The 23983-nt window shown below is 42.8% G+C and overlaps 1 protein-coding gene and 1 pseudogene across 3 annotated transcripts in view; one reads left to right on the top strand and one right to left on the bottom strand.

The window, feature by feature from the left end:
• The window catches only part of SNX6 (sorting nexin 6), a 53302-nt gene extending 52904 nt beyond the window's left edge, over positions 1 to 398 (bottom strand). For 2 of the 3 annotated variants that reach the window (XM_069558701.1, XM_069558700.1), the window contains exon 1: positions 98 to 398. In XM_069558701.1, the coding sequence (XP_069414802.1) occupies positions 98 to 103 (6 nt within the window). In that variant the 5' untranslated portion in view covers positions 104 to 398. The remainder of the gene's footprint in view (positions 1 to 97) is intronic. The other variant, XM_069558703.1, reaches the window with a different exon arrangement.
• On the top strand, positions 102 to 19615 carry LOC138423405 (cleavage and polyadenylation specificity factor subunit 5 pseudogene; annotated as a pseudogene).
• Positions 19616 to 23983: the final 4368 nt, after the last annotated feature.

Below are 23983 nucleotides of genomic sequence, written 5' to 3' on the forward strand. Positions count from 1 at the left end.
AAGGGAGACGTTAGTGCCCAGCCGGCGCGGCCCCCGCGCCCGCCCCGCGCCCGCCGCCCCCACCGCGCGCCCTGGGCTCGGCGCCGCGAACACCCACCATCATGGCTGCTCCGAGGCGAGAGCCAGCGCAGGCGCGTACCGCACCGCGGGCCGTAGGGAGCCGGCGGCGGCGGCGGCTGCAGGCGGGCGGGGCCTCGGAGCAGCTCCGCCCCGCCCCGCCCCGCCCTGCCCTCCCCGCCTCTCCCTCCCAGACGCTGGGGGCCGGGGTCTGAGAGCGCGGAAGAAGGGCTCAGTGCCCTCCGCCCAACGTTGGCGCAGCCTAGGCTGAGAGCGCCCAAACCCAGGCGCACGTGTCTGGAGACCGCTCGCGGCTGGCCGGCTCAGACCCAGGAAGGGCCGAAGGCCACCCGGGGAGCTGTCCAGTTCCCTTTTCCTGAGGGCTGAAGCGAAAACCAAGCAAGTGCCCTCCGGAGCCACAAGAAAACTTCTAGTCTTTGTATGGTGCCACACGATAATTAATCACAATTAATATTTTGCCCGTAGATGTTGTGGGAGCCAAGGCCCTTTACACAGTCATCGGTCGGGGGCTGTAATAAAGCTTTTTACTGCTGGCAAGGTAATAACTACCTCAGGGTGTGGTGCGCTAATAGTTGAGCACTATATAAATGAGCTGTACACATGAGTATTCTTTTCTTTATACCAAGAACTGTCCCCAGGCCCACTCTACCTGTCCAGTTCTATAGCACCACACAGGTGTCCACAGGCACTTGAAACAAGACCATTCCTTACCCCCTGCCCCACTTCGGTTACACAGAAGTGCACACACGTGCACAAACAAAAAAGCAGTCCTACGTTTCCATTCAGTTTATGGCATCAGCATGTTCAGATGTTCAGGCCAGAAACCTCAAAAGTCCCATTCAAGTCCTTCCTTCCTCTCCCTCAGTCCTCACATCATTTAGTAATCAAATCCCATTACACCTATAGTTGATTATCTGCCATTACCTCTTAAATTGGTCTCATTCCTCCTTCCAACCCCCTTCCACAACAATTACCTTCAGCATCTCTTGTCTGGCCTGTTTTTAAAAACCATTTTTAAAAATTGAAGTAGAGCCCCTAGTGTATAGCATGGGCTTGCCTGGTAGCTCAGCTGGTAAAGAATCTGCCTGGCAATGCGGGAGACATGGGTTCATTCCCTGGGTTGGGAAGATCCCCTGGAGGAGGAAATGGCAACCTACTCCAGTATTCTTGCCTGGGAAATCCCATAGACAGAGGAATCTGGCAGGCTACAGTTCAGTTCAGTTCAGTCACTCAGTCGTGTCCGACTCTTTGCGACCCCATGGACTGCAGCTCGCCAGGCCTCCCTGTCCATCACCAACTCCCAGAGTTCACCCAAACTCATGTCCATAGAGTCGGTGATGCCATCCAATCATCTCATCCTCTGTTCTCCCCTTCTCCTCCTGCCTTCAATCTTTCCTAGCATCAGGGTCTTTTCAAATGAGTCAGCTCTTCGCATGAGGTGGCCAAAGTACTGGAGTTTCAGCTTCAGCATCAGTCCTTCCAATGAACACCCAAGACTGATCTCCTTTAGGATGGACTGGTTGGATCTCCTTGCAGTCCAAGGGACTCTCAAGAGTCTTCTCCAACACCACAGCTCAAAAGCATCAATTTTTGGCGCTCAGGTTTCTTTATAGTCCAACTCTCACATCCATACATGACTACTGCCTAGAGTTCATGGGGTCACAAAGAGTAGCACACAACTGAGCGACTGAGCATGAGCGCATACTACACAATAGGTCCTTGTTGTTCATCTATTTTATATAGATAACAGTGTGTATATAGCAGTGTGTATATGTTAATACACACACACACACCACACACACATATATATATAGCAGTGTGTATATGTTAATCCCAAACTCCATATTTCTCTCTCCCCACCCTTGTCCGGCCCTTTGCCATAACTTCTCTTGTCATTCTATATATTTCTCATAACTTCTACATATTCTATATTTTCTACATTCTATATATAAAATATTTTATATATTTCTCATAACTTCTTTGCCATTCTATATATACTGCTGCCAGTTTTCCTCCTAAGACACAGATATTGGTGATTATGTTACTACCCTGTTCAGTAATCTTCCCAGGTCTCCATTATGTGAAAGTCCAGCTCTTCAGCCTGTGGGTCCCTATTTTGCCAGGCCCTCCCATCCTATCTTATTAAATTGAAGCTCTCAAAACAGTAATGGGTTTTATTTTGCTTGGGTTTTTGGTGTTTTTTTTTGGCCAGGTTCCATGGCTTGCAGGATTGAACCTGTTACCCTCTGCAGTGAAAGCACACAGTCCTAACCACTGGACTGCCAGGGAATTTCTACAAAACAATACTGTTAAACTTCCAGACATTTTCATGAGAAATTGTAGGTTTCATTTTATATGTAAGGAGAATTGAGGCATAGGAAGATTTATTGGCCCAACGAGGGTTATTCTCCAACATGGGAGCGGGGGAGGGGGTGACTTTATTTTTTGTTTGTTTCTTGTTTTCAGTGCAATCTAATAACTACTAGGGTGATGTTTTTCACTGGGAGTCATGAGGCATCATGTGGTGTCAGTGTAGTGTGATGAAATGTCAGGAGGAATGTCCCAGTAACTTGTTGCTGATAAAATGTGTCAATATTTCCCAATAATTTGTTTTTGGCTTTAAGATAATGCCTATAAGGTTACACTTCCTAGGCAGAGACAGAAGCAAGGAGCTACAATTAATGAACTCAGGATTTGTACACAACTGGTAGGAGGGTCAGGTGTGTCCTTGTGGACAAAGATCAAGAAGCGCCACATAAGATAATTTCAAATGCTTCTGCATTAACCAAGGGTTTTAAATTTCAATATTTAAGCCAAGTCCAGGAACACTATACAGAAACACTGAGACTCTCAAATGCCAAAACTTTAAGATCACTAGTTCTGAAAAAAAAAAAGGCAGGATTTAAGTTATGAGTAAGTGGGACTTTCCTTGTGGTCCAGTGGCTAGGAATCTGAGCTCCCAGTGCAGGGGGCCTGTATTTGATTCCTGGTCAGGGAACTAGATCCCATATACTGCAACTAAGAGTTCACATACCACAACTAGGATTTGGCGCAGCCAAATAAAAATAAAATTTTAAAACAAGATATGAGTAACCAACTAAAATGATCAACAAAGACATATAGTAATTACTGTAGCTAAAATCAATAGCTGAAAACTCACATGAATAGAGAACCCAATCTTGACATAATAAAGTTGTTCATTAACATCTGAGCCTTCCTTTCTGAGCAAAGGTCTCAAGATATATTTTGTAAATGATATAAAAAAAGGAGTTATAAGTAACTGATACAACTATCAAGAAGATAGTTATAGAAGTTCAGGAATATGAAAAGAAATTAAGGTAGAAGTTTACATAACAGATTTTTCAACTACTTGTAAAATCAAGAAGATATTAAAGCTAAACCCCTTTCCTAATACTTTTAACCAAGTAATTAATTTTCATCTTGTTTTGATAGATTTCTGTGAAACTACCTACTTTATATAAATTTCATGAGCAAATTATGTTGAATCACAATTTGATTACTTCACAAATTCAACAGGAAAGTAAAATGTTACAATTATGAATAGTTTCCCAGTGGCGTGCTTCAAAAGGCATGCATTGGTGGTACAGTGGCTAAGACTCGATGCAGGGGGTACGGGTTGGATTCCTGGTCAGGAAACTAACATCAAACATACATGATGTAGCCAAAAAAAAAAAAAAAAAGAGAGACATGCATTAGAAGATTTTAAAGAAGAGTAAGATTTCAGAGAATAATGAGTGAGTTACTTTAAAATTCTGGAAATAGAAAAATAAACGACCCAATCAAAAAATGGGCCAAAGAACTAAATAGACATTTCTCCAAAGAAGACATATGGATGGCTAACAAACACATGAAAAGATGCTCAACATCACTCATTATTAGAGAAATGCAAATCAAAACCACAATGAGGTACCACTTCACACCAGTCAGAATGTCTGCGATCCAAAAATCTGCAAGCAATAAATGCTGGAGAGGGTGTGGAGAAAAGGGAACCCTCCTACACTGTTGGTGGGAATGCAAACTAGTACAGCCACTATGGAGAACAGTGTGGAGATTCCTTAAAAAATTGCAAATAGAACTACCTTATGACCCAGCAATCCCACTGCTGGGCATACACACCGAGGAAACCAGAATTGAAAGAGACACATGTACCCCAATGTTCATCGAAGCACTGTTTATAATAGCCAGGACATGGAAACAACCTAGATGTCCATCAGCAGATGAATGGATAAGAAAGCTGTGGTACATATACACAATGGAGTATTACTCAGCCGTAAAAAAGAATTCATTTGAATCAGTTCTGATGAGATGGATGAAACTGGAGCCGATTATACAGAGTGAAGTAAGCCAGAAAGAAAAACACCAATACAGTATACTAACACATATATATGGAATTTAGGAAGATGGCAATGACGACCCTGTATGCAAGACAGGAAAAAAGACACAGATGTGTATAAAGGACTTTTGGACTCAGAGGGAGAGGGAGAGGATGGGATGATTTGGGAGAATGGCATTCTAACATGTATACTATCATGTAAGAATTGAATCGCCAGTCTATGTCTGACGCAGGATACAGCATGCTTGGGGCTGGTGCATGGGGATGACCCAGAGAGATGTTATGGGGAGGGAGGTGGGAGGGGGGTTCATGTTTGGGAACGCATGTAAGAATTAAAGATTTTAAAATTTAAAAAATAAAAAAATAAAACATAAAAAAAAAATAAAATTCTGGAAATAGACTATTGGGGTTGAACATTTTTTGACAAACAAAAGTCAAGTTTTGTTTTTTTTTTTCTAGAAGAAAAACTTTAAACATATGAAAAAGTAATTGTTTAAGTTAGATGAAGAAGGGGCTTCCTGGTGGCTCATTCATAAAGAATCTGCCTGCCAGTGCAGGGGACCTCGGTTCAATCCCACATGCCACAACTAAGACCCAGCACAGCCAAAAAATAAGTAAAGAAAAGAATAAATTTGAGAAAAAGAAGTTTACTGTCTGTTTTCTTCTAAGAGTTTTATGGTCTCAGGTCTTACATTTAAGTGTTTAATCCATTTTGAGTTAATTTTTTATATAGTGTAAAAAATTTCATTCTTGTGCTTGTGGCTATTTGGTTTTCCCAACACCATTTATTGAGGTACTGGATATTAATTGATGTGTTTTTTAAGGAGAAAGTTTCAGTTCAATTCAGTTCAGTCACTCAGTCGTGTCCGACTCTTTGCGACCCCATGAATCGCAGCATGCCAGACTCCCCTGTCCATCACCATCTCCCGGAGTTCACTCAGACTCATGTCCATTGAGTCAGTGATGCCATTTAGCCATCTCATCCTCAGTCGTCCCCTTCTTCTCCTGCCCCCAATCCCTCCCAGCATCAGAGTCTTCCAATGAGTCAACTCTTTGCATGAGGTGGCCAAAGTACTGGAGCTTCAGCTTTAGCATCATTCCTTCCAAAGAAATCCCAAGGAGAAAGTTTAGAAAATTAAATTGAAGATCGTCTCTTCACACACATGTATCTAGAAAAGTAGATTGTGATTGCCAAGGGCGGAGGGATGGGGAAATAGGGAATGATTGCTAAAAGGTATGTGGTTACATTTTTAGGGTGATGACAATGTTCTAAAATTAGTGGTTTTGGTTACACAAGGTGAATATACTAAAAACCATGGAATCATACACTTTGAAAGGGTGAATTTAATGGTATGTGAATTATCTCTCAATTTAAAGAAGAAAGAAAGAAGTGATTTGGGGAATTTCTTTTTTAGGATCCTACACATGGTCTTTTTTTTTTTTTTTAAGAATTACATTCCAAAAAGTCACAGAACTCTTTTGTGAAAAGATAGCTGCATCTTTGCATAAAGGGACGATGAGGACTGTTTACAAATCCCAGGCCTTGCTTGGAAAACCTGCTGCTTCCCTACTGCTTTCATCTTTTGTTGTTGTTTAGTCGCTAAGTCATGTCTGACTCTTTGCATTCATCTTTTTAGGAGTAGCTTATCCCTTTGCTTAAGATCTAAGAGTACCTGGGGAAGAACCATTTTTCCAGCAAAGACTAATGGGGTTAAACCTCAGGAATCCTGTGAACTGGCCTCAGCCTATGGCTATGTCATGGGAGTCTCAAGAAAGAAAAGTTTCAGGAATCAGAAAACTCTCTGAGTTTCCCAAGCAAAAGGCCTAGAAATCCTTCCAAAAGGCTGAGCCCAAGGCCCTGCTCCTCCTTCTGCCTGTCTCTTCAGAAGTGTTGCTCGGCCCCAGCTGACACAAGAGAATCCACACACATGAAGTTCTCCACTTTAGGAGTCAGTTTAAACATTGCACTCAGTAGGAAAAAAATGACAGGTCCAGGAACCCTTCTCTTAGTGGTGCTGAACTTTCCCTCTCATTATAGGGAATAGAATCAGACTGTGTCTGGCCCAGAAAGGGGAGCTGCCCAGATTTTAGTCTGTGCAGGTAATGCAAGACCTCCCCTGTTCTCACAGCCTGAACTCACTTCCCTCCTCATCTGTGCCTCCCCAACCTAACCATCCTTCAAGATGGGCCCAGAAGTTGCCTCCACCACTGCCCCTGCTTTACCTGGAATAGTTAGGAAAGAACATGGGCTTTGGAGACAGTCTCCTGTCCAAATCTTGGCCCTGTATCCTGTAACTGTGGGTGAAGAAAGTTATCTTTCTGACCCTATTTCCTTGCTTTATAATATGGCAATGCTTATGTAGACTCTGGAGTTAGATGGGCTGAGTGTAAATCTCACCTTTGCCATTTGATCATCATGGAGCCTCAGACACTTTTATAAACTTTTTTGGTTCTTTGGTTTCTTCATTAAAATGGGAATAATAGCACATACCTATCTTAAAGTGGTTGGAGAGGTTTAAAATAATCCTTATAAAGCACACAGAAGAGTACCTGGCTTACAGCAAAAGCTCAGATATTTGTTTTAATGCTATTGTTATCATTTGCTTAGAACTATCTGTCCACTCAAGAGATAGTGGGCCTCTAAAAGCATGTTTCAGTCATGGACAGTAAATCCCTGGTCACAGACAACTGGGCCAGAGAAGGATATCTGACTGAAGCTGGCTGGGCCAATCAGATTCTTCTGCATAAGGGTCTTGCTGCTGCTGCTGTTAAGTCGCTTCAGTCGTGTCCGACTCTGTGCAACCCCATAGATGGCAGCCCACCAGGCTCCCCCATCCCTGGGATTCTCAAGGCAAGAACACTGGAGTGGGTTTCCATTGCCTTCTCCAATGCAGGAAAGTGAAAAGTGAAAGTGAAGGCGCTCAGTCGTGTCTGACTCTTAGCGACCCCATGGACTGCAGCCTACCAGGCTCCTCCATCCATGGGATTTTCCAGGCAAGAGGACTGGAGTGAGGTGCCATTGCCTTGAGACATGCAAAAACAGAGTTGGAAGCCCAGTCATATTAATGGCAGGGCCTGTCAAAAGAGGCAGGCACCCCAGAATACTGCTGAGGTTCCTAGAGCTGCTCTGACTCCAGTCCATTAAAATGCCTTTGTATCCAGTGAGATATTCCAGCTCTCTTTCAGTAACATCTCCTCCTTTGGTTAAGCTTTTGGTTACTTGTAAGGAAAAGAAGTCTCAATGAATACAGATATATGTACTTTTGTATTGTTAGTTAATACAAGTGTACATATAAATAAAATTTAATGTTTAAGAGCCATATTATTTGAGATTATGCCAACCGCTTTAATAGATACACCTAAAACTTCAATGGTGTAACCCTGCATGATTTACTGCTAACTTAGGCAAAATGTATTTGGCAGTGGTGAGGGTGCGGGGGTGCTATTTTGAGAGTCTCAGCTACATGAAGATTGATATTCAGGAACTCAAGCTTCCAATCCTGGGGTTCTGCATCCCTTTTAAGACAGTCACGGCGGCCACAGAATTCAGAGAATCTGTAGACTTGGATGGGAAAAAATTTCCGTCTCTATTTTCTCTAGCCTTCACTGTAGGCAAAAAATCTCAGTACCCATGACTGCCATAGAGACAACTCACAGATATTTTCATGTTATACTACAGTTGTTACAGAATCTCAAAATAATGTTTATGTTCACTACTATTTCAAAATCAAGGTAGCTACTAAATTTAGTTATGTAATGTGCTGCTGCTGCTGCTGCTAAGTCGCTTCAGTCGTGTCCGACTCTGTGTGACCCCATAGATGGCAGCCCACCAGGCTCCCCCATCCCTGGGATTCTCCAGGCAAGAACACTGGAGTGGGTTGCCATTTCCTTCTCCAATGCATGAAAGTGAAAAGTAAAAGGGAAGTCGCTCAGTCGTGTCTGACTCTTTGCGACCCCATGGACTGCAACCCACCAGGCTCCTCTGTCCATGGGATTTTCCAGGCAAGAGTACTGGAGTGGGATGCCATTGCCTTCTCCATGTAATGTGTTAAGAAAAGAAAAAGCACATAAATTATTGTATCACAGTTTTTTAAAATTCCAATACCTATATTTCATTGTGGTTTGTTTTCTTTATAATCCTGTTTTATGCGTGCAAAACATTATTCTGGAATTCCACAAAATTCCTGACCAGTTCTTCTCAAAAGTACCTGTCAAAGTCATGAAAACCAGGGAAGACCAAGACATTGTCATAGACTGAAGGAAGCTGAGGAGACATAACCACTAGATCCCAGAACAAAAAAAAAAAAAACTGGTAATATTGGAATAAATTTTGGAGTTAACTTAATAATACTGTACCAATGCTGGTTTTGGCAAATGTACTGTAGTAATGTAAGATGATGACATCAGAGGAAACTAGAGCTGAGTGGACAGCATGTGGGAATTCTACTATTACAATGGACTGAATGTTCATATCCCCAGATCCATATCCTGAGCCCCATGGTGATGGTATTAGGAGGCGGGTTCTTTGGGAGGTGATTAGTGTCCCCATGAATGGGATTAGCACCCTCATAAACAAGGCCCTAGAGAGACCCCACACCCCTTCCCCCATGTGAGGTTACAGTAGGTAGATGACTATCTTCCTATGGTAGGAAGCAGGCCCTTACCAGACACCAAATCTGCTGGTGCCTTGATCTTGGACTTCCCAGCCTCCAAAACTGTGAGAAATAAATTTCTGTTGTTTATAAGCCACTGGGTCTATCTTTTGTAATAGCCCAAATGGACTAAGATACTATCTTGGCCACTCCTCTGTAAATCTAAAATTATTCTAAAGTATAAAGTTTATGAAAAAAGAAAAAGGTTCTGAGAAGGAATGCAGGCATCCATGGTACAAAATAAATAGGAACGCCTCCCCAGGAGGCTCAGATGTTATTAAAAAAGGGCTGAGAAAGCACCAGGATCAAATAGGAAGCTTTGGTGGCCCAGGCCTGGTAACAGGAACATCTCCTCTGCCCACATTCAGTCACATGGCCCCTCCTGAGGCAAGGGGTCTGGGAAATGACAGTAACCTCTGGGCTGAGCAACAACTCCATGTTTTGAAAGGGCGTGTGACTCAGCTAGCCATCTGCCACTAGAGTTCAAGCAGTGGAGTCACAGACTTCCTGTCTACCAGTCAAGATTCTAACAGGAAACAGATGTCACACTCCTTAAGAGATTCAAGAGGTTCATTTACAAAGTGAAAAAGTTCAAGGTTGAGGGTGGGGATAAGGCAGGACTAGGGCCAGCAGAACCCAAGCCAGCAGAAGTCCCCAAAGGACTTAAATCTTTAGGACAGGAATAAGTCCACCATAGCAATAGCACAGTAAGAAATCCTTAATGGATCCTCAACAAATAGTATTAGCTAAATTGCAATAAACTGGAATTTAAAAGCTGGGAAATATATATGGAATGGTCTCCAAGATATATTATGGGAATTCTTAACTGATAGCTGCATATGATATGAAACTAAAAGATAAAAAAGTAAGAGAAAAAAGCTGGGAAATACGTTACAGAGTAAGGCTGATGATGAGCAAAAAAAAAAAGACTCCTTCAAGTGCAAAGAACTGAGTCAGAACTGTACTTGAGTACTTACTCTGTCATTTCTTGGTGAAATAGGGCTTGTTTTTTTATAAATATTAAAACACAGAATATAAATACATCCCTAAATTGTGTTCCCTAGCTTTCCACCTCTGACTTGAGTCTAGAGGGTGACTGCCCCAGGGGAACAAAGTGTGGTGCCTTGCTCTTGTTTGCAGGAGAAAGTAGTTATAACATAGAGCACCCACAACAGCTGAAACAAGATATATATATTTTATTTTATGGCTGCACAGCGGGTGGGATCTTAGTTCCATGACCAGAGATTGAACTCCTGCTCCCTGCAGTGGAAACTCAGAGTCTTAACCACTGGACCACCAGGGAATTCCCTGACGATATGCTTGCCTGTTCCTAAGACTTCGCCATGGGGCTGGAGTGAAGAGGGAGAGAGTATCACCAGTTCCTTTTAGCCTTGATGGAGAGAAAGGGAATCAAGAAGAGAAGAGGGCATGGACAGTCACAGGGGTCTTGATTTCCTCTCTGCCGACTTTAGGTCTGGAAAGCATGGGGCATCAGATGCATAGGGCACACGCTAATGTAGGGAGATGTTCTTGCTCAGTTTTAGGGCTGAGAGGGCTGCCCCCTTGTTAATCTAGCAGTTCAGCCCCACCAGGCAGCGAGAAGTTGTGAGTTTTTTTCTCTTGGGATATGATTGAGGCCCAGAGTTTCCCCACCCCTCAGCCCTTCCTCCAAGTCAGAAGACAGCTGAGTTGGGTGCCAGCAAGTCTTCCATGGGCAAGGCACCTAGCAGATACTGGTATTTCGTATGTCAGCTATGAGGACTCAGACAATACCTTGAAAGTTCTATACAACCTTCTCCATGCTTAAAGATCCTGGAGCAGGACACATGATACCTTAGTGTCTCCACCCGCAATCACACACCTCCTGGCATGACTTCCATCTGGGCCTCCTCAGAAGCAGAGAGTTGGGCCAAATGACCTCTTGAATTTTCTTTTTGCTCGCTGACTCAGAAAAGGTACTGAATTATTTACTCTTTTATGTTCTCAGTTTAGTTCAGTTCAGTTCAGTTGCTCAGTCGTGTCCGACTCTTTGCGACCCCATGAATCGCAGAATGCCAGGCCTCCCTGTCCATCACCAACTCCCAGAGTTCACTCAGACTCATGTCCGTTGAGTCAGTGATGCCATCCAGCCATCTCATCCTCAGTCATCCCCTTCTCCTCCTGCCCCTAATCCCTCCCGGCATCAGAGTCTTTTCCAATGAGTTAACTCTTTGCATGAGGTGGCCAAAGTACTGGAGTTTCAGCTTTAGCATCATTCCTTCCAAAGAAATCCCAGGGTTGATCTCCTTCAGAATGGACTGGTTGGATCTCCTTGCAGTCCAAGGAACTCTCAAGAGACTTCTCCAACACCACAGTTCAAAAGCATCAATTCTTTGGCGCTCAGCTTTCTTCACAGTCCAACTCTCACATCCATACATGACCACTGGAAAAACTGTAGCTTTGACTAGACAGACCTTAGTCGGCAAAGTAATGTCTCTGCTTTTGAATATGCTATCTAGGCTGGTTATAACTTTTCTTCCAAGGAGTAAGCATCTTTTAATTTCATGGCTGCAGTCACCATCTGCAGTGATTTTGTAGCCCCCAAAATAAAGTCTGACACTGTTTCCACTGTTTCCCCATCTATTTCCCATGAAGTGATGGGACCGGATGCCACGATCTTCGTTTTCTGAATGTGCTTTTATGTTCTACAACCACATTTTTAGCCACTTCTCTGACCTTGCTATTTACACAATTTCCTTTGCCTTGCTTGCAATTTCTAAAAAGGAAAGTCAGAACATGTTTGTCATCATTTTAAAGGCATCTTGGAAACATACACTAATTTCTGAATCATTAAAGGTATTTCTTTTGCCCTCTTGTATTTAACTGAACAGAAATGTATAAACTTGGTATGGGAGGCTCCCAGAAATTCAGGTGAAAACCACCATCGCCCCTGATAGGATTCACTGTGAGACTGAGACTGCAGTCACTGTAATGGTCTGATGTGAGGCAGGAATGTGGTGCTCTTTAGGCACTAAAAGATATTCAGTTTGACTGGCTGGCTCCATGGTTTGGAAGCTTTCATGAAAGGCTGTGGAAGAGACTGGCCAGATATTCACCAAACTCTCTTTTTTTTCCCAGCCATTCGAGGAGGTTACATTCCGGGGACCCCATCAACATTGGAGTGACTGTCTGACTAAGTTGAATGAGCTGTGAGTGAAAATGGTGTGCAAATGTCTGCCCCTGAAAAACCTCTTATGCAATTATATCATTTTTCTATTACTTCTGCAACAAATTACCACAAACTTAGTCACTTAACACAACACAAATTTATTCTCATTTCTAGAGGCCATTCCTCCCAAATCAGTTTTACTAGCTAAAGTCAGGGTGTTAGCAGGACTCATTTATTCTGGAAGCTCTAGTGGGGAATCCATCTCTGCCTTTTTAAGCTCCTGGAGGCCACCCACTGCATTATTGATCCCTTTCTTATATCACTCTGAAATCTCTGATCTTTACATCTTACTTCTTTCTCCTTTGACCTTCTTGCCTCCCTCTAAAATGAGGACCCTGCTGCTGCTGCTGCTGCTGCTGAGTGGTTACATTTAGGGTGCACCCAGATAAGCCAGTGGGAGAAGAAAATGGCAGTCCACTCCAGTGTTCTTGCCTAGAGAATCCCGTGGACAGAGGAGCCTGGCAGGCTGCTGTCCATAGGGTCGCACAGAGCCGGACATGACAGAAGCAACTTAGCATGCATGCATACATTGGAGAAGGTAATGGCAACCCACTGCAGTATTCTTGCCTGGAGAATCCCAGGGACAGAGGAGCCTGGTGGGCTGCCATCTATGGGGTCGCACAGAGTCGGACACAACTGAAGTGACTTAGCTGCAGCAGCAGCAGATAGTCCAGGATAATTTCCGCAATTTAAAAGCCTCACTGCCTCTGTAAAGTCCCTTTTGCAGTGTAAGATAGCATTCACAGATACTAGAGATGAGAATGTGGGCATCCTTCGGGGCTATTACTCAGCCTACCACAGCGATCCTACACACTTTGTCTCTCTTTCCATATCTTTGAGCTGAAAGGAGAGAATGATCAAGCCCAAAGAGATGAACGAACCACACAACAAAAGGAGGCCGGGTTGCTGGGTGACTGGGTAGGCAGAGTTTCCCTGCCTACCACACAAGATAGACTGTGAAATAAGGAAGGAAACTCAGTTCAGTTCAGTCACTCAGTTTTGTCCGACTCTTTGCAACCCCATGGACTGCAGCACGACAGGCCTCCCTGTCCATCACCAACTCCCAGAGTTTACTCAAACTCATGTCCATCAAGTTGGTGATGCCATACAACCATTTCATCCTCTGTCGTCTCCTTCTCCTCCTGCCTTCAATCTTTCCCAGCATCAGGGTCTTTTCCAATGAGTCAGTTCTTTGCATCAGGTGGCCGAACTATTGGAGTTTCAGCTTCAGCTTCAGCATCAGTCCTTCCAATGAATATTCAGCAGTGATTTCCTTTAGGATTGACTGGTTTGATCTTGCAGTCCAAGGGACTTTCAAGAGTCTTCTCCAACACCACAGTTGAAAAGCATCAATTCTTCAGCACTCAGCTTTCTCTGTAGTCCAACTCTCACATTCATACATGACTACGGGAAAAACCATAGCTTTGACTAGACAGGCCTTTGTCGCAATGTAATATCTCTGCTTTTTAATATGCTGTCCTCCGATGGGTCCACACTCTTACTGTGGTTCTTTGAACTTCCTGGCCCCTTGACTTTCAGTTTGACCATGGGACTTGGTTTGGTCAATAAAGTGTGAGTGGGAGTGACTGACTGTGTGCCTAGGCTTTACTAAGACATTGCTTGTGTTTCCACTTGCACTCATATGTCTCTGCCACTCTCATAAGCTTGCGCTGCCTTGAGCTTGTCCAGATCAGCCAAACCCCAGCTGACCCACAAATCTGTGTTTATAATGAGTAACTGTCGTTTTAAGGCAAAAGATTTTGGAGTGGTTTACTAGATAACAATGACTAACTAATGTATGTTTTCCTCTAGGAGTTTTATGGTTTTGCATTTTATATTTAAATTATGATCCATTTTGAGGGTTTTTTTATGTTTGAAGGGTATAAGGTCTGTGTCTAATTTTTTTTTGCATGTGGATGTCTAGTTGTTCCAGCACCATTTGTTGAAAACTCAAATGCTTTAAAATGATATTTACATCTGTATAATATAAATGTCAGCTCTATGGATATTCCTGAGCCCTTTGGAATTCAAATGAAGTTTGGTTCAAACACCCATCCCCCATGCCTCTGAGGATACTCTGGGGCTTACTCTTGCCTCGGTGTCCTCTGGTGAGTCTTCCTTCCAGCAACACTACAGCCCTTCTACTCAGTGTTTCTTCTCCTTTTCCCCCACCTTGTCCCCCAATTTCTTCACCCTGAAACATCACTCATCCATGCTATATGTAAGCAGATACTGTCAAAGGAAGAGAACCACGGAGGAGATGATGATCCAGGGCAGAAGGACCTAAAGAGGATTTTAATATTTCTGAACTTAAAAATCCCTGGTCCATTTTTTCTTATGGTGAATTCACCCCATACCTTTTCCATCCAAGTTATGCTGGGTCCCTCTTGGGGTCACTGTTGACCCATATGACACTTTAGCGAACATTTTTTTTTTTTTTAAGGCCGCCCTTCTTCAGCAGCCTTTGCAATATTCAGCACAACAGAAAGTGGACCAGATTTGAGCATTGGTTTCCCTTCATCTTGCTTTAGTCCCCATCCTTCCCTTCCTTACTGGTCCTCAATCCCTCAAATTCTCATTCATTTCTTACAGAGCAGGTTAGCTCTTTCTTTACAGGCTCCAGGCCATCCAAGTTATTCCCAAAGGTTTCATCTTCATAATTAATTTTAAAATGTGCTCAATTTAACAATTAGAACTCCGAAAGGAACCCTGGGGTGTTGACTTTTTTCTGTCACTACGTGTACATCATGATGACAGTGATAATGACAATAGCCCTTAAGTAAAAACAAGTTATCACATGAGGTCTTTTCCAGGAAAATGGTCTTTTCCAGGAAAATCAATAGTCCTTTCTTTGACATGTAAGAGGTTGTATATTATACCCCTGTATACCACAGAATAGAAACCAGAGTCTCTAAAGTGCTTTAAGCTCTCAAAATTAAAAATGCTGATGTCTGCAGATGCATTCTGTAAATGTATAAGTCTGGCAGAAAGCCAGCAAGTTCCTGGAAGACAAAAGGATGTCAGCCTAGCTTTATGAAGCATATGTATTGTCATCACATTCTTTAACAGACCAAGAGGAAGCAGAGGCATGGGCCATGTCTTTGACATAGAGTATTTCTGCAATTCTAAGGTGTGCCAAGAGCATCTGGGAGAAAGAAAAAAGGCAGTGCATCAGATGTTCACACCAGCATTAGGTTACATCCATCCTGATTTCGGAACTTTAAAATGAGAACAATAAAACTGTATCTTAGAAGTAAGGAGTACTGTCCTCTCTCTTTAGGTCTTCTATAGCACATTCCTCTATATCCTGAAGAAAAAGTTATTTCAAAAATAGTATTGCTAAATACATGCAAAATAAGCTTTCAAATAGAAATGATAGAATCAGTATATTCAAAACTAGGCATAATATTAATCGAATAGTCTTTTTCTTGACTCAAACTACAGAATATAAAGAATTTGGTGAGGCTATGAATAGCAGATAACAACTTCTCTAAAACTAGTTTTCTTATCTACAAATAGGTAAAATAAAGTACCACCATCCTGATAGGTGTGAAGACTGAATGAAATAACACATGTGAAGTGCTCAGCATAGTGTCTGGAACACAATACTGTCTCCTGCTCTGGAGAAATTCAGAAGGAACTGCAAAGAGAAGGCTGGAGTGTTACTTATTCCTGGTACTATTCAACCTAATCTAACAAATACTTCATGACCACCCACTTTATGCTAAGGATTGGGCTGGGAGGTGCTATAGGAGAAAATAAAGAAGAGTTCTGTGCCTATCTCGTCTCAGGAAGAGAGAGCAGATGAGAGATATTGGGCACATTTAATTTTATTAACTGAACTTTGTATTTAAATATTGACTATGCTATACTTAAGTTCTCAAATTTATTAAACTTTAGGTATTAAGTAGGTTAGGGGCTTCCCTCTTGGCTTAGATGGTAAAGAATCTGCAATGCAGAAGACCTGGGTTCGATCCCTGGCCCTGGAGAAGGGAATGGCAACTCACTCCAGTATTTTTGTCTAGAGAATTAATTCCATGGATAGAGGAGCCTGGTGGACTACAATCCATAGGGTCATAAAGAGTCAGACATGACTGAATGACTAACAACACATTAAGTACGTTATGTTGCTTTAAATATACATACTTAATATATACTGTTTTATATACATGATTCTGAGATAATTCTGTATTGGTTAGTACATAAATAAATAACAAAAGAATCTTGCTTCTTGGAAGAAAACCAGTCAATCCTAAAGGAAATCAACCCTGAATATTCACTGGAAGGACTGATGCTGAAGCTCCAATACTCTGGCCACCTGACACAAACAGCTGACTCAACCAACTTTAAAGCCCCTGATGCTGGGAAAGATGGAGGAGAAGGGGGCAACAGAGGATGAGATGGCTGGATGGCAGCACTGACTCAATGGACATGAATTTGAGCAAACTCCAGGAGATAATGAAGGACAGGGAAGGCTGGTGTGCCACAGTCCATGGGGTCACAAAGAGTTGGACGTGACTTAGCGATTGAACAAGAAGGAGTAAGTGAATAAAAAACTACCCCTTATCTCTTTTTTTCCCATTTTTAAAGTTTATTGAATTTGTTACATTACTGTTTCTGCTTTATGTTTTGGCTTTTTTGGTGGCAAGGCCGGTAGGATCTTAGCCCCCTGACTAGGGATTGAACCTCCACCCTCTGCACTGCAGGGCAGTTTTAACCACTGCAGCACCAGGGAAGTCCCTACCCACTACTTCTGAAATAGCAAACCTGAAAATGTACTAGGACATGAAAGTGAAAGTGTTAGTAGCTCAGTCATGTAAAACTTTGGGACCATATGGACTATAGCCCACCAGGCTCCTGTGTTCATGGAACTCTCCAAGCAAGAATACTGGAGTGGGTAACCATTCCCTCCTCTAGGTATCCTGCCCAGGGATCGAACCCAGGTCTCCTACACTGCAGGCAGATTTATTACTGTCTGAGCTGCATGGCAGGTCCTTGCTCCTGATGATAAAGAATAAATGGCCTTGAAGGACACTTCAAGATTAGAGGTTATCCTAGGTACCTGTACTAGCCAGTTTCCAAGAGGGCTCCTAGAGATCCTTGCCGCTGATAATAGCAGCCTCAGGCAAAATCTGCTTGTATCCTCAGGAAAGATTCCAAGCAAGAATTTCCTAACCAAGCCCTTTCCAAGTTCCTGACCCATATGTGATGACTGTTGTTTGAAGCCACTACATTTTAGGATAACTCATTACAGATACAGAATGTATTGGGGTGAGGTTAAGTCATTGAAGGTTACTAAGTGGAGCAGTAAATGGTCAGACATGCATCTAGAAATAATTCTGCCTTCGAGGTAGAAGTTGGATGAAGGGGTGGACACTGAGAAACTAAAGGTCAGACACTACTGAGGAAGGGATCATACCATCCACGGGTGAGGAAGTAGGGACTGAGACCGTGTGGTGATCAAGCTGGAGGTTAGAGAAAACTTCAGAAGCAGAGACCTGATTGAAAGAAAAAGTGCTTATATGGGGTTTGTTAGCACTGCTGCTGGGAAGACACAAGTTCTAGGAGAACCTGAATTGTGTTCCACCATACTACAAAATGGGGGAGGCTTATAAAGGCAAAAAATGCAAGGTTGGAGTCAGTTAAATGAGCTCTTTATCAAGAATTGTAATTGGAACTGCCAAGAAGTCAGGGTGCTTCTTAAGTAAGGATTGGTTGGGGTCTGAAATGGTCACACAGTTGCAAAAGGAGACCCTGAGACCATAATGTTGCAGCTGGCAGATGGTGTCCTTGGGTCTTGTATAGTTCAGTAAAATTCAGGTTCTCACTGATGGAGAGACTGCTAGAGACCAGATCCTAAACGGCTCCCTGACTCCATTTTTGTATGCCTGAACTGGGATGACACCATTAGAATTTCCCTTTGTCATCAGGATCAAGAAGTGTTTATAAAAGAGACTGATGGGCTGTGACAGGAAAGATAGAGACTAAAATGATTTGTGGTTTTTCTTTTTCCTTCTAGAATCTTGCCAAATGTATCGATTCCCCAGCTTTGGCTATTTGCTGAAGAAAGAGTCAGTCCCATGCTATTTCTCCATCTCAGCACAGAAATCTCCTTTTGAAGGTCTCACTCTTATCTAAGATAAATGTATTTATCTAGTTGCACTTTGTGGATTTATAATAAGTACTAGATAGAAATCGGACACGACTGAAGTGACTTAGTAGCAGCAGCAGCAGAGAAGTAAGAGAAGCCGTCTCTGTGAGCACAACTTCTTCCCATAACTTGGCGGGGAGGGTGGAGTATGTGAGTATTTTCCTTAAACTAAGTGTTCTTTAAAATATTTTGTTCTTCAGGGTTTTTCTTACATCAGCATTTTTCTATTTAAGAAACACTAAAAATGTAGTCTTCATTTCAAGTGTTCTTTTAAGTTACTTAATATTTTTAAGACATCAATGATGTAATCTAGTTTTAATAGTAAATTGACCTACTTTAAATTCAAACATATCGATTTGCCCATTAAGAAATTAGCCAAGGCTTCCTTCAGCATTCTCTTGTTAATGACGGGCAGCGGCTGCTGAGTGGGATGCAGGTAACCGCTGCCCACACAGGCAGCCTCCCTGCCTCCTGCTTTCTACTAGTGCCAAAGCTCATCAGCATGGCGTGGTGCCACCCAATCGCTTGCCCCAGGTGTCACCCAGTTCGGCAACAAGTACATTCCAGCAGACCAATCCCCTCACCCTGGAGCACACCATCAACCTGTACCCTCTTACCAATTCCCTTTTTGGTACAAAAGAGCCCCTCTGTGAGAAGGACAGCTCTGTTGCAGCCAGATTTTAGAGCATGAGGAAGGAATTTGATAAAATTGGCATGAGGAGGGCTGTAGAACCAGTTTTGATTGTCCACGAGCACGGGCTACCCCATGTGTTACTACTACAGCTGGGAACAACTTCTTCAAATTACCTGGTGCTGAGCTTAACCAAGGAGAAGATGATGTTGGAGGACTAAAATGCTTAACGACAGGAGATATCACGTGGTAAGATGGAGTCCTGCAAGACTGGGTCTTTGATGACTGCATTGGCAACTGGTGGAGACCAAATTTTGAACCTCCTCAGTATCCATATATTCCTGCATATATTACAAAACCTAAGGAACATAAGAAGTTGTTTTTGGTTCAGCTTCAAGAGAAAGCCTTGTTTGCAGTCCCTAAAACTTACAAGCTGGTAGTTGCACCACTGTTTGAACTGTGTAACAATGCACCTGGATATGGACCCATCATTTCTAGTCTCCCCCAGCTTTTGAGCAGGGTCAATTTTATGTACAACTGAATTGCTGCACAGCAGCGAAGGCGGTAGCACCCCACTCCAGTACTCTTGCCTGGAAAATCCCATGGACAGAGGAGCCTGGTAGGCTGCAGTCCATGGGGTCGCTAAGAGTCAGACACAACTGAACAACTTCACTTTTCATTTTCATGCATTGGAGAAGGAAATGGCAACCCACTCCAGTGTTCTTGCCTGGAGAATCCCAGAGACAGGGGAGCCTGGTGGGCTGCTGTCTATGGGGTTGCATAGAGTCGGACATGACTGAAGTGGCTGAGCAGCAGCAGCAGCAGAGAAGTAAGAGAAGCCGTCTCTGTGAGCACAGCTATACACAGCATAGAATAAATGTCCAGGAAGAGCTTTTTTGGTATTATCTCTTTCCCAGTCCTGAAATTACCACCTACTTTCTATTGTCTGAATATAAAGTTAATATGAAAAGCTAGATTGTGCTGTTAAATGAAAAGAAATTAGCCAAGAAAAAACAGGGACATTAATCTCCTAAAGTTTTTTTTTAAGGCTTTCTTTTTAACTTTGGAGAAATCTTTGGGGAATAACTAGTTTTTACTTTGAACAAACATTTATCTGTAGTTCAGTAATTCTTTCCATTTACCTCAGACACCCTTCTTGACCTGTTGTGGCTTTGACCCTAAACAAGACTCTCTTTCTTTGCTCAAGTGGTACTGTTAGGGATTTCCCAGCTACTTGTGTGAACCTAAGAAACATAACACTTCTGCTTAAAAACCATGTTTGAGCTCATGAAAAGAAAAGTGAAAGTGTCAGTCGCTCAGTTGTATCTGACTTTTTGTGACCCCATGGACTGCAGCCTGCCAAACTCCTCTGTCCGTGGAGTTCTCCAGGCAAGAATACTGGAGTGGGCTGCCATTCCCTTCTCCAGGGGATCTTCGAGACTCAGGGATTGAACCTGTGTCTCCTGCACTGCAGGCAGATTCTTTACTATCTGAACCACTAGGGAAGCCCCCGTTTGAGCTCATGCAAATCAATTAAAAAACAAACAAACAAACACAAAGCAACCTAATCGAAAAATGGGCAGATCTAAAAAGACATTTCTCCAAAGAAGACATACAGATGGCCAACAGACACAGGAAAAGATGCTCAACATCGCTAATCATTAGAGAAATGCAAATTCAAAACTCTAATGAGATACCACCTCACACTGGTAGCCATCATTAAAAAGTCTACAAATAACAAAGGCTGGAGAGGGTGTGGAGAAAAGGGACCCTTTCTACACTGTTGGTAGAAATGTAAGTTGGTGCCGTCACTATGGAAAATAGTATGGAGGTTCTTCAAAAAGCTAAAAATAGAATTGTCATATGATCCAGCAATCCTACTCCTGGGCATATAATTTAAAAAGATACATGGACCTTTATGTTCATAGCAGCGCTAGTCACAATAACCAAGACATGGAAACACTTAAATGTTCACTGACAGAATGAATGCAAAAGCAGCTGTGGTATATACTGTAGTATATATATATATATATATACACACACACACACAATGGGATACTACTCAGCCATAAAAAGAATGAAATAATGCCATCTGAAGCAACACGGATGGACCTAGAGACTATCATACTAAGTGAAGTAAGTCAGAAAGAAATACCATATGATATCACTTATATGTGGAATCTAAAATATGACATAAATGAACTTATCTATGAAACAGAAACAGACTCACAGACATAGAAAACAGATCTGTAGTTCCCAAGGGGGAGGTGGGGCAGGAGAGGGATGGGTTGGGAGTTTGGGATTAGCAGATGCAAACTATTATATGCAGAATGGATAAACAAGTCCTACTATCTAGCACATAGGAAAAGGAGTACGTCAAGGCTGTATATTGTCACCCTGCTTATTTAACTTCTATGCAGAGTACATCATGAGAAACGCTGGACTGGAAGAAGCACAAGTTGGAATCAAGATTGCCAGGAGAAATATCAATAACCTCAGATATGCAGATAACACCACCCTTATGGCAGAAAGTGAAGAGGAACTAAAAGGCCTCTTGATGAAAGTGAAAGAGGAGAGTGAAAAAGTTGGCTTAAAGCTCAACATTCAGAAAACGAAGATCATGGCATCCGGTCCCATCACTCCATGGGAAATAGATGGGGAAACAGTGGAAACAGTGTCAGACTATTTTTTGGGCCCCAAAATCACTGCAGATGGTGATTTTACCCATGAAATTAAAAGACGCTTACTCCTTGGAAGAAAAGTTATGACCAACCTTAGATAGCATATTCAAAAGCAGAGACATTACTTTGCCGACTAAGGTCCGTCTTGTCAAGGCTATGGTTTTTCCAGTAGTCATGTATGGATGTGAGAGTTGGACTGTGAAGAAGGCTGAGTGCCGAAGAATTGATGCTTTTGAACTGTGGTGTTGGAGAAGACTCTTGAGAGTTTCTTGGGCTGCAAGGAGATCCAACCAGTCCATTCTGAAGGAGATCAACCCTGGGATTTCTTTGGAAGGAATGATGCTAAAGCTGAAACTCCAGTACTTTGGCCACCTCATGTGAAGAGTTGACTCATTGGAAAAGACTCTGATGCTGGGAGGGATTGGGGGCAGGAGGAGAAGGGGACGACAGAGGATGAGATGGCTGGATGGCATTATTGACTCGATGGACGTGAGTCTGAGTGAACTCTGGGAGTTGGTGATGGACAGGGAGGCCTGGTGTGCTGCGATTCATGGGGTCGCAAAGAGCCAGACACGACTGAGCGACTGAACTGAACTGAACTATCTAGCACAGGCAACTATATTCAGTATCTTGTGACGAACCATAATGGAAAATGATATGAAAAAGAATATATATATAAATATGTGTGTGTGTATATATATATATCGGACAAGGCAATGGCACCCCAAGCCAGTACTCTTGCCTGGAAAATCCCAGGGACAGAGAAGCCTGGTAGGCTGCAGTCCATGGGGTCGCTAAGAGTCGGACACGACTGAGCGACTTCACTCGCACGCATTGGAGGAGGAAATGGCAACCCACTCCAGTGTTCTTGCCTGGAGAATCCCAGGGACGGGGGAGCCTGGTGGGCTGCCGTCTATGGGGTCTCACAGAGTCAGACACGACTGAAGTGACTTAGCAGCAGCAGCAGCAGCAGCATATATATATATGTCACTCTGCTATATAGCAGAAATTAACACAACATTGTAAATCAACTATAGTTGAGTAAAAATTTAAAAATCTTTTAAAATCCCTGTGGGGAATTCCCTGGTGGTCCAGTGGTTAAGACTTGGTGCTTTCATTGCCGTGGCCCTGGGTTTGATCTCTGGCCAGAGAACTAAGTTCCTGCAAGCTGCGGGTGTGGCAAAAAAAAAAAAAAAAAATCCCTGTGTTTGAATCATTTCAAAGAAATATAGAGCACATATCACAGTAAGGTTCATCTCAGGTTGTGTAGTTCAGGGCACTTGGAAAGCTCCCTTCCAGTGACTGCTTTTCCTTTGTTTTTCCATATTCTGGGATCCCATTATTAGATAAGCATGATTCTAGCACTAACTCTGATGGGTGGGTTTTTTCTCCACACTAAGCAAATCTCTGACACCAGTTGAGTGTCCTAAAATTAAACTCAATTCTGACACTATCCAAATATCATCAGATCCCATGGATTGAGGGCTCCATCCTGCAAGACTGCCCCTACTTCAGATGCCAATCAGATAGTTACCTGTGCTTCTGACCCAACAGCTAGAAATTAGAGGTTTCCATGACTCCCTCCTGGGGTGCGATTAATTTTCTAGAGTGACTCGGGGAACTCAAACCAGTTTACTCACTGGATTACTGGTTTATTACAAAGGATATTAAAGGGTTGGAATCAACAGCCAGATAATAGAAATATATAGGGGGAGGTCCTAAACAAAGGAGCTTCTGTCCCCATGGAGCTTGGGGCCCAGCACAGTTTGGCATGTGAAAACATTATGGTTCACCAATGTAGAAGCTCTCCAAATCCCATCCTTTTGGGTTTTTACAGAATCTTCATTACACAGGCATGATTGATTAAATCATTGGCCACTGTAGCTCTCCTCTCCCCTGGAAATGGAGGCATGGGACTGAAAGTTCCAATCTTCTTATTACTTGGTTGGTTCTCTTGGCCTACTGCCTTCAATCTGAGGTGCAGCCTGAAAGTCACCACTCCGTCACAAAAGACACCTTGGTCATTGTCTTCACTTGGGAAATTCCAAGGGTTTTAGGAGCTCTGTGCTAGAAACAAGGATAAGACCAAATATCTATTTCTGAGTATAAATGACAACATCACAGTGAATCATCATTAGACGACTCCAAGAGTCCCTTACTAAATTGTATGTGCCCTTTGTCACATATGTCAACAAGAAAGGTCACATACAATTTAGTAATTAATAGTA

Source organism: Ovis canadensis, chromosome 18, assembly GCF_042477335.2.
Source record: "Ovis canadensis isolate MfBH-ARS-UI-01 breed Bighorn chromosome 18, ARS-UI_OviCan_v2, whole genome shotgun sequence".
NCBI lineage: Eukaryota > Metazoa > Chordata > Mammalia > Artiodactyla > Bovidae > Ovis > Ovis canadensis.